At 41.9% G+C, this 10,274-nt stretch overlaps 3 protein-coding genes across 3 annotated transcripts; all 3 read right to left on the reverse strand.

Annotated features, from left to right (window-relative positions):
- Positions 1-1,029: 1,029 nt before the first annotated feature.
- On the reverse strand, positions 1,030-3,580 carry LOC130165950 (protocadherin gamma-A2-like; the record flags this gene model as incomplete). The annotated part of the gene is made up of 1 exon (XM_056371149.1): positions 1,030-3,580. A coding segment is annotated over exon 1 (2,382 nt), but the record flags the coding sequence as incomplete, so codon positions are not given.
- Positions 3,581-4,478: 898 nt separating this feature from the next.
- Positions 4,479-6,992, reverse strand: LOC130165947 (protocadherin beta-16-like). The gene has a single exon (XM_056371147.1). It carries the CDS (start codon positions 6,990-6,992, stop codon positions 4,479-4,481), a length of 2,514 nt encoding a protein of 837 aa, XP_056227122.1.
- Positions 6,993-8,531: 1,539 nt separating this feature from the next.
- LOC130165949 (protocadherin gamma-A1-like) lies at positions 8,532-10,207 on the reverse strand. Its single transcript, XM_056371148.1, has one exon. It carries the CDS (start codon positions 10,161-10,163, stop codon positions 8,547-8,549), a length of 1,617 nt encoding a protein of 538 aa, XP_056227123.1. The 5' UTR covers positions 10,164-10,207; the 3' UTR covers positions 8,532-8,546.
- Between the last annotated feature and the right edge of the window lie 67 nt (positions 10,208-10,274).

The raw sequence follows: 10,274 nt of genomic DNA on the forward strand, positions 1-10,274 counted from the left end.
AAGTTAATGCTTACTACTCATTAGTTATGCTAACAACTTACCACCATTTATAACTGGTAAAAGGAGCCTTATTGTAAAGTGTCCAACACATAATAATTTAATAATGAGTTACTATAAGACTCCCTTTTACCAGCTATAAATACTAGTAACTCATTAATAAAAGGTGAATAAGTCATTAGTAAGGCGAAGTAAGCATTAACTTGATTATGCGAGAATCGAGAACCTGCATCAATGTATGAAAAACTTGTTTATAACTGTTTATTTATGATTTATAAAGTGTTAACTGACTTATCAACTTCATTATAAACCATTGATAAATGCTTTATAAGGGTAGTCTTATTGTAAAGTGGCACCAAAATATTTATATACTGCTTCTTTTGCCTCTACATCCACTGCTCCTCCTAATCATATCATCATTAGCCTATTTGAAAATTTTTGGGGTAACCATAAAGTAAACAGAAAATGTTTGAAAGACCATCTCGTTCATATTGTTATATACAGCACAAAAACTTATCACCTTAAAACAGAATTTCCCTTAAAACGATATACTCCACTGGTTGTTACTTGACAGTTGTGTCTAATGGTGAACCAATTAAATCAGTCTAAACACTAGACGAAAGTCTGGTTCATCCAATATACTTTTTCACTCTGTATAATAGTAGTTATGTAGTTAAATATAGTTAAAGAGGAATAAACTATATTAACTTTTTTGTTTGTTTGAAATTCCGGTATGCGACGATTGAAACAATAAAAGCTGTGCTAATAATTAGGTTTTGAAAAAAAAAATGTTTAGGTTGAATAACCTCTAGAGGATTTATCAGTCACCTTTCACACAAAATGCAACCAAGTCAAATTAACGTATGTGATAAAAAAATACAGTATAACAGGCTAATGATTGAGAAGTAGGTTGTGGGACGCTGTTTATGGCTCTGAAAATGGCATAATAGCGTGCAACAGTTCGCCATCAATACAACTTAACACTGAAAGAGATATGAAAACACAGAGGCGAATCTAAACTATTTAACTAACCTCTAGAGGAGAGTCTGGTTCATCCAGGATGCTCTTTTCATTCTGTATCCGCTGCATCGTCCCTGTAGAACTGGGGTCCATTATCAGCACGTTCTGACTACCAGCTCTGCCGAACTTACAGTCACTCTTTCTGGAGTCATTCGTCCTGCACACCTCGTAATTGTACACGTGTTGGAGAGTCCCTGTCCCCAAAGTGTCGGAGTAACGTGGTGGATAATATGGAATCACAGGGAGATTGGAGTGATACAGGATGCGAGACTGTCTCCATCTGTAGATTTTCACTGATATAATAACCACTAAACACGTGATGAAGAGGAAGGAAACTACAGCCAGAGCCAACACTAAGTAAAAAGTCAGGTTGTCATTGTACTCCTTGTCGTGTGTAAAGTCAGTGAACTCCGACAGCACTTCAGGGAAGCTGTCCGCCACCGCCACGTTAACAATGACTGTAGCTGAACGAGAGGGCTTCCCGTTGTCCTCCACTATAACAGTCAGTCTTTGTTTCACTGCATCTTTATCAGTGACTTGGCGGATAGTTCTTATTTCTCCATTCTGTAAGCCCACTTCAAACAGCGCCCTGTCTGTGGCTTTCTGCAGTTTATAGGAGAGCCAGGCATTCTGTCCAGAGTCCACATCAACAGCCACCACTTTAGTCACCAGATAGCCCACATCTGCTGAACGAGGCACCATTTCAGCCACCAGAGAGCCACCAGTCTGGACTGGGTACAGGACCTGAGGAGGGTTGTCGTTCTGGTCCTGGATCAGTAATTTCACAGTTACATTGCTACTGAGTGGAGGAGAGCCTCCATCCTGCGCTTTGACGCGGAAGTGGAAATCTTTGATCTGCTCGTAGTCAAAAGAGCGCACTGCATGGATGACTCCACTATCAGCACCAACGGACACATATGAGGAGACTGGCACTCCGTTAACAGAGGATTCCTCCAGTATGTAAGAAACACGGGCATTCTGGTTCCAGTCTGCGTCTCTGGCTTTCACTGTGAATATAGAGAGGCCTGGTGTGTTGTTTTCTACAATGTAGGCCTCATATGAGCTCCTCTCAAAGACAGGCGCCTTGTCATTCACATCAGAGATCTGTAAGGTGATAGTGACGCTGCTGGAGAGGGAGGGGACTCCCTCATCAGAGCAGGTCACAGTAATATTATACTCAGAGGCTCTCTCTCTGTCTAAATCACTGTCTGTGACAACGCTAAAGAAATTGTTTTTCGTTGATTTAATGGCAAAAGGGATATTCTCGTTCAAAACACACATGACTTTTCCGTTTTCATTTGCGTCTGGATCTTGTATATTAAGCATTGTTACAACCGTCCCTGGTTTCACGTTCTCAGATACTGTGTTTGAATTAGACATGATGTTAATGGATGGGGGGTTATCATTTGTATCTGCCACATCCACTATTACTTTACATGCATCGGATAATCCTCCCTGATCTGACACCTGAACATCAAGTTCATAAAGTCTCCTTTTTTCATAATCTACATTACCAGCTAAAGTCAATACTCCATTCTCTGCATCAATTTGAAAGAGACTTGAAGCTCCAGATTTTGAGATCATGTATGTTACTTTTCCGTTACTGCCTTTATCTATGTCAGTGGCCTTCACGGTAGTAATTACAGTACCAATAGGAGCGTTCTCTGTAACACTTGCTTTATATTCCGCTTTCGAACATACGGGAGGATTATCATTCACGTCTAACACAGTTATGAGAATCTGCATTGTCCCCGAGAGCTGTGGTTCACCGCCATCGACAGCGGTTAGTATTAAAGATATATGCTCATGCTTTTCTCGGTCTAAGGGTTTCTGTAAAACCATCTCGACATGTTTAGTCCCATCTCCTCGACTGATGGTTTTCAGAGCGAAATTGTCACTGGGTTTTAGGGCGTAGCTGTTCAACCCGTTGACACCAACATCATCATCCATGGCTTTGTCCAAGACCAAACGAGCTCCGTTCAGAGCTGATTCGCTAATGTCATATTTCATCTCCCCCCTCTCAAAAGTGGGAGGGTTGTCATTTATATCAGTTATTTCAACAGTCACTGTGTAAAACTCCATCGGGTTTTCCAGGATCATTTGAAAATGGAGCGCGCAGGGCATTGTTTGACCGCAGAGCGATTCTCTGTCTATTCTGTCTTTAATTAGCAGGACTCCTCTTTCTCTCTTCAGCTCAATATATTCTTCAGTGTTACCAGTATAAATACGTGCTTTACCGGACTTCAATCGTTCCACACCCAAACCTAAATCCTGGGCTATATTTCCTATTAGAGCCCCCTTTTTCATTTCCTCAGGGATGGAGAAACTGACCTGCCCGCACACTACACTGACAGAGAGCACCGAGATAAACAACAGCACTTGCCATCCCATCATTCCGGTCCACACGTCTGTGAAGAAAAATAGAAAATCTTCTGTTTCTTCGGCCCAGGTTCCGATTTTTACTTATATATACACGCAAATGCTCCTCAAGATGGCACTTATCTTAAATTGTGGAAAAAAAGAATCCCACCACACTGTCCTGGCTTATACATGGCAATCCTGACCGTTAACTCTGCCTCTCTCTATTTCGCAGTGTAATATGTTGAGATATAGGGGAGGTACTACTGCAACTAATGCTTCCTCAGCAACTCATTGGCCAACAGCGTCCCTCTCTGTTCGATGAACTACACTACATGGCATCTTGTTGTGGCAATCACAATAAAGAAAATAAAAAAAAATGTAAGAAAAATATTTATGAAGAGATATTTTGCTGGATTTAAATTCTCTTTTAACACTGACATTCCTATTTGTCTATATAACCTGTTAATGATAACATATGACTAAAGCAACTAATAAATCAGAAGATGAAGGAATAATAGAACCACATGAAAAAGTATGAGCACGAAAACACAGGTGCAGCTACACAGACACACAGGCAGCTACAGACCAAGAGTCAAAGAGGATGAAACAAACTGTCATTTGAGCTACCATGGTATGAAATACACTCTACGAAGCAATTAATCCTAATTCCGGTCAGCGTTTGGGCAAGCACCTACAAATTGTGTATATAACAAAAACTAGTTAATGTCTTTTTGTTTACGATGTTTTGCAATTACAATCCTATTAAAAATGTTCACAGAAATTAATAAAATAGACTACAAAACACTGAGGTGCGCGTGCACGCGCACACACACACACACACAGACAGACACACACACACACACACACACACACACACACACAAAGACAGAGAGAAATAGAGAGGGAGAAAGATATATATATATCTATATATATATAGATATATATATATACAGAGAGATAGAGAGATTGAGAAATTATACAATTTCAAATTATTTTACCAATGAAAGCATTTGAGTAATACGACTGGTATTTTTCGCTGTCCATGGTGCTGAACCAGAACAACCACAAAATGAAAGCACATATATTCCCAGCAAGATACATCAAATAGTACTGAAAAATGTCACAGCTGAAACGACAAAAAAAGGGGTTAATACACTGTGTTGCAATGTAAATAAAAATAGGCCTGAGAATAGCAGAGGAGAAAAATCTGCACCGTCTGGAAAACAAACCTCGAGGGGAGAGTCTGGTTCATCCAGGATGCTCTTTTCATTCTGTATCCGCTGCATCGTCCCTGTAGAACTGGGGTCCATTATCAGCACGTTCTGACTACCAGCTCTGCCGAACTTACAGTCACTCTTTCTGGAGTCAGTCGTCCTGCACACCTCGTAATTGTACACGTGCTGCAGAGTCCCTGTCCCCAAAGTGTCTGAGTAACGTGGTGGATAATATGGGATCACAGGGAGATTGGAGTGATACAGGATGCGAGACTGTCTCCATCTGTAGATTTTCACTGATATAATAACCACTAAACACGTGATGAAGAGGAAGGAAACTACAGCCAGAGCCAACACTAAGTAAAAAGTCAGGTTGTCATTGTACTCCTTGTCGTGTGTAAAGTCAGTGAACTCCGACAGCACTTCAGGGAAGCTGTCCGCCACCGCCACATTAACAATGACTGTAGCTGAACGAGAGGGCTGCCCGTTGTCCTCCACTATAACAGACAGTCTTTGTTTCACTGCATCTTTATCAGTGACTTGGCGGATAGTTCTTATTTCTCCATTCTGTAAGCCCACTTCAAACAGCGCCCTGTCTGTGGCTTTCTGCAGTTTATAGGAGAGCCAGGCATTCTGTCCAGAGTCCACATCAACAGCCACCACTTTAGTCACCAGATAGCCCACATCTGCTGAACGAGGCACCATTTCAGCCACCAGAGAGCCACCAGTCTGGACTGGGTACAGGACCTGAGGAGGGTTGTCGTTCTGGTCCTGGATCAGTATTTTCACAGTCACATTGCTACTGAGTGGAGGAGAGCCTCCATCCTGCGCTTTGACGCGGAAGTGGAAATCTTTTATCTGCTCGTAGTCAAAAGAGTGCACTGCATGGATGACTCCACTATCAGCACTAACGGACACATATGAGGAGACTGGCACTCCGTTAACAGAGGAGTCCTCCAGTATGTAAGACACACGGGCATTCTGGTTCCAGTCAGCGTCTCTTGCTTTCACTGTGAATATAGAGAGGCCTGGTGTGTTGTTTTCTACAATATAGGCCTCATATGAGCTCCTCTCAAAGACAGGCGCATTGTCATTCACATCAGAGATCTGTAAGGTGAGAGTGACGCTGCTGGAGAGGGAGGGTACTCCCTCATCAGAGCAGGTCACTGTTATATTATACTCAGAGGCTATCTCTCTGTCTAATTCATTGCCTGTTGTCAAACTAAAGAAATTATTTGACGTTGAGGAAATTGCGAATGGAATGTTCTCGTTAATGAAACATTGAACTTTTCCATTTTTGCCCGCATCTGGATCTTGGATATTTATCATTGTCACAACAGTGCCAGACTGAATGTCCTCTTTTATTGCACTGGATTTTGACATGACATTTATAACAGGTGTGTTGTCATTTGTGTCAGTTATTTCCACTATAATTTTGCATGAGTCAGTTAGTCCTCCTTCATCACTGGCCTGAACATGTATTTGATATTGTCGCTTTTTTTCAAAGTCAGTGTTACCGGTCAGTGTAACTTCTCCGGTCTCTCTGTTTATCTCAAATAACTCGGAAACATTGTCGAGTAGATTTAGTATATCATAAGATACTTTGCCATTAGATCCTTCGTCTAGGTCAGATGCACTGACAATCACTACTTGTGTTCCTGTGGGTGAATTTTCTCTTATGGTGGACTTATATATTTTTTGCGAAAAAACTGGAGCATTATCATTACTGTCAAGCACATTTATATTTATTTGAACTGTCCCTGAAAGCTGTGGCTCACCACCGTCTACTGCCGTCAATATAAGCGACAAATGATTCAGTTTTTCTCGATCTAACGGTTTTTGTAAAACCATTTCAACCATCTTGCTTCCATCTGCCTGATTTTGCAGCCTCAAAACAAAGTTATCGGTTGGTTTTAATAAATAACTCTGAAGGCCATTCACACCGACATCCAGATCTATTGCCTGCTGCAACAAGAATACTGCCCCTGTAACAGCTGACTCGCTTATTCTGAATTTCATTTCACCTCTTTTAAAAATCGGGGCGTTGTCGTTAATATCTGTAACCTCGACGGTAATGCTATAAAATTCCATAGGATTCTCCAAAATAACCTGTAAATGTAGAGCACAGGGCAACGTCCGAGCGCAGATCACCTCTCTGTCTATTCTGTCTTTGACAAGGAGAACTCCTCTTTCTTTATTTAACTCGATGTGTTCTGCACTGTCTCCTGTATAAATGCGAGCTTTTCCTGATTTCAATCTTTTCACATCCAAACCCAAATCTTGCGCAATATCACCCACGAAAGAACCTGTGGGCTTTTCCTCTGGGATGGAGTAGCTGACCTGCCCAATCACTGAACTGAAATAGAGGATCAAGATAAACAGCAGCACTTGCCGTCTCATTGTTCTGGCTGTCGTGTTCCTGTTAAATGAACCGCGTGATATTCCTGTAAAAAGCGGATTGCTCTTCAGTAGTAATCCTATTTATGTCCTCGGGATACTTGCAGTCACCAGTTAGATCGTAAATTACAGATGTGAAATAACAGTATCAGTCCAAATTAACGTTTACAGCTCCAGTCTTCCTGTCCCATACCGTTCCTTGTGTCTTTCTCTCGTTCTCTGTCAGAAATGATGTGGGAGGTTCTGCTGATTTCTTCTCCCAACTAACACAGACTGGCCAACAGCGGCCCTAAGAGTTCATTATGCCGAACTGCAGAATGCTGTGGAGGATGTAAAGCACTCACAATCATTTTCAATGTGCAGGCTCATGGCTACTTGAATGTAACACAACGATTGAATGATTTAATGTGACAAAATATTTGTTTTACGTGATCTCAGGGTTATTTGTATTGTAATATGAGCCTGAACGGCCAACCTCATGGAATGACATGAGAAAGAGAACATATGCCTGTATAAACTGGGTACAAATACTGATGATGAATTATATCCACTGTAAGTGTACTCAAATAGGTGCTTCTTTCTGTCTCTCTGGCTCTAACACATACATACACAAACACACACACACCTACACACACACACACGCACGCACGCACGCACGCACACACACACGCACGCACGCACGCACACACGCACACACGCACACACACACACACACACACACACACACATACACAAGCTCTTGAAGCTGTGGTGCCACTTTCTTTTAAACGCATAAAACTCGAAAAGGTAAGCATTCCTTTTTCTAAAACAGATCAGGAACAGCACATCACGGCGCTTGCAGGTATGCCTCATGAGCAAAGAAATTCGTTTGTTGCTTTAAATTTTTGATGTAAACTGATGCCTAAGAAACAAAAGAGAGTTTTTTTTTGTTTTTTTTTTTAATGCTGCCTGATGACACTGTAACGTTAAGTAAAATTTATCATGGCATAAAAACTACATTAGCGTTCAAAGAAAACACAACGTCATGAATAACTATAACCACGGTGGAGAAGGTTCATATTTGACTGAGTACAGTTAAAAACGTATTGTCACGGAAATAAGAGAGGGGAAGGGCTTTGTTTAATCCAATATACGTTAACACTGCAACAACGACCTGTCCTCAAACAATAAAACACTCTGACCAAGAAGGGAGGAAGACTTAGGCGCTGTCCATGGTCCTGAAAAAAGAAAAACAGCCTAGATAATTCGAAGCTCTACTTGCTTAAAGTCTGAAAGTATTTCCTATCATGGAAACACGCCACATTTGAAATACTGTGCAAACAACTGCACACAATCTTCTGTGTTTTAGTGATACGGCTTGTGAAACACAAATCTGTGAGGGTAAGCAGGGGTTTAAAAATAATTCGTCCATGTCAGCTTTGATACCGCTATCAAAATGCTTAATAAGTGCCAAAATTAAAATAACTTAATTGAAAGGATGGGAATAAAAGTTTTATTATTTAACTAAATAAATGTAATGTTATATTGCTTACATCGTTACCTCTGGAAAACTGACCCCTAGAGGAGAGTTTGGCCTCCTCTGTCTGGGGTGCTGAAATTTAATTGTCTGCGAGAAGAAAAAAAATTAACATACGACTCTGACATAACCAAAGGGGAAAATATTCTAACCTCTAGAGGAGAGTCTGGTTCATCCAGGATGCTCTTTTCATTCTTTGTCCGCTGCATCGTTCCGGTAGAACTGGGGTCCATTATCAGCACGTTCTGACTACCAGCTCTGCCGAACTTACGGTCACTCTTTCTGGAGTCAGTCGTCCTGCACACCTCGTAGTTGTACACGTGTTGGAGAGTCCCTGTCCCCAAAGTGTCTGAGTAACGTGGTGGATAATATGGAATCACAGGGAGATTGGAGTGATACAGGATGCGAGACTGTCTCCATCTGTAGATTTTCACTGATATAATTACCACTAAACACGTGATGAAGAGGAAGGAAACTACAGCCAGAGCCAACACTAAGTAAAAAGTCAGGTTGCCATTGTACTCCTTGTCGTGTGTAAAGTCAGTGAACTCCGACAGCACTTCAGGGAAGCTGTCCGCCACCGCCACGTTAACAATGACTGTAGCTGAACGAGAGGGCTTCCCGTTGTCCTCCACTATAACAGTCAGTCTTTGTTTCACTGCATCTTTATCAGTGACTTGGCGGATAGTTCTTATTTCTCCATTCTGTAAGCCCACTTCAAACAGCGCCCTGTCTGTGGCTTTCTGCAGTTTATAGGAGAGCCAGGCATTCTGTCCAGAGTCCACATCAACAGCCACCACTTTAGTCACCAGATAGCCCACATCTGCTGAACGAGGCACCATTTCAGCCACCAGAGAGCCACCAGTCTGGACTGGGTACAGAACCTGAGGAGGGTTGTCGTTCTGGTCCTGGATCAGTATTTTCACAGTCACATTGCTACTGAGTGGAGGAGAGCCTCCATCCTGCGCTTTGACACGGAAGTGGAAATCTTTGATCTGCTCGTAGTCAAAAGAGCGCTCTGCATGGATGACTCCACTATCAGCACTAACAGACACGTATGAGGAGACTGGCACTCCGTTAACAGAGGAGTCCTCCAGTATGTAAGAAACACGGGCATTCTGGTTCCAGTCAGCGTCTCTGGCTTTCACTGTGAATATAGAGAGGCCCGGTGTGTTGTTTTCTACAATGTAGGCCTCATATGAGCTCCTCTCAAAGACAGGCGCGTTGTCATTCACATCAGAGATCTGTAAGGTGAGAGTGACGCTGCTGGAGAGGGAGGGGACTCCCTCATCAGAGCAGGTCACTGTTATATTATACTCAGAGGCTCTCTCTCTGTCTAATTCACTGTCTGTCACTAATGTAAAGAAATTATTTGATGTTGACGTGATTGCAAAATTAATATTCTTATCTAGAGCGCAGTGAACTTTGCCATTTTCATTTGAATCTGGATCCTGAATGTTCATCATTGTCAGAACCGTGCCTGGCTTAACATCCTCAGATATACTGGATGACGTTGACATAATGTTGATAGCTGGTGGGTTATCGTTTGTGTCCAGCACCTCAATTATAACTTTGCATACGTCTGAGTTACCACCTTCATCTGATGCTTGAACATCTATCTCATAATGCCTAAATCTCTCAAAGTCAAGTTTTCCCATTAACGTAACCACACCATTTTCCTTATCTACATGAAACAGTTCGAGTGCGCCCTGTGGAACATTAGAAATTGAATATTGTATGCGTCCATGAGGACCTTCATCTCTGTCTAT

Source organism: Seriola aureovittata, unplaced genomic scaffold, assembly GCF_021018895.1.
Source record: "Seriola aureovittata isolate HTS-2021-v1 ecotype China unplaced genomic scaffold, ASM2101889v1 unplaced_scaffold63, whole genome shotgun sequence".
NCBI classification, from domain to species: domain Eukaryota; kingdom Metazoa; phylum Chordata; class Actinopteri; order Carangiformes; family Carangidae; genus Seriola; species Seriola aureovittata.

Excerpts from the sequence above, each read along its gene's own strand:
- LOC130165947 (XM_056371147.1), bottom strand. The coding sequence starts at position 6,992 with ATGAGACGGCAAGTGCTGCTGTTTATCTTGATCCTCTATTTCAGTTCA.
- LOC130165949 (XM_056371148.1), bottom strand. The coding sequence starts at position 10,163 with ATGGGAAAACTTGACTTTGAGAGATTTAGGCATTATGAGATAGATGTT.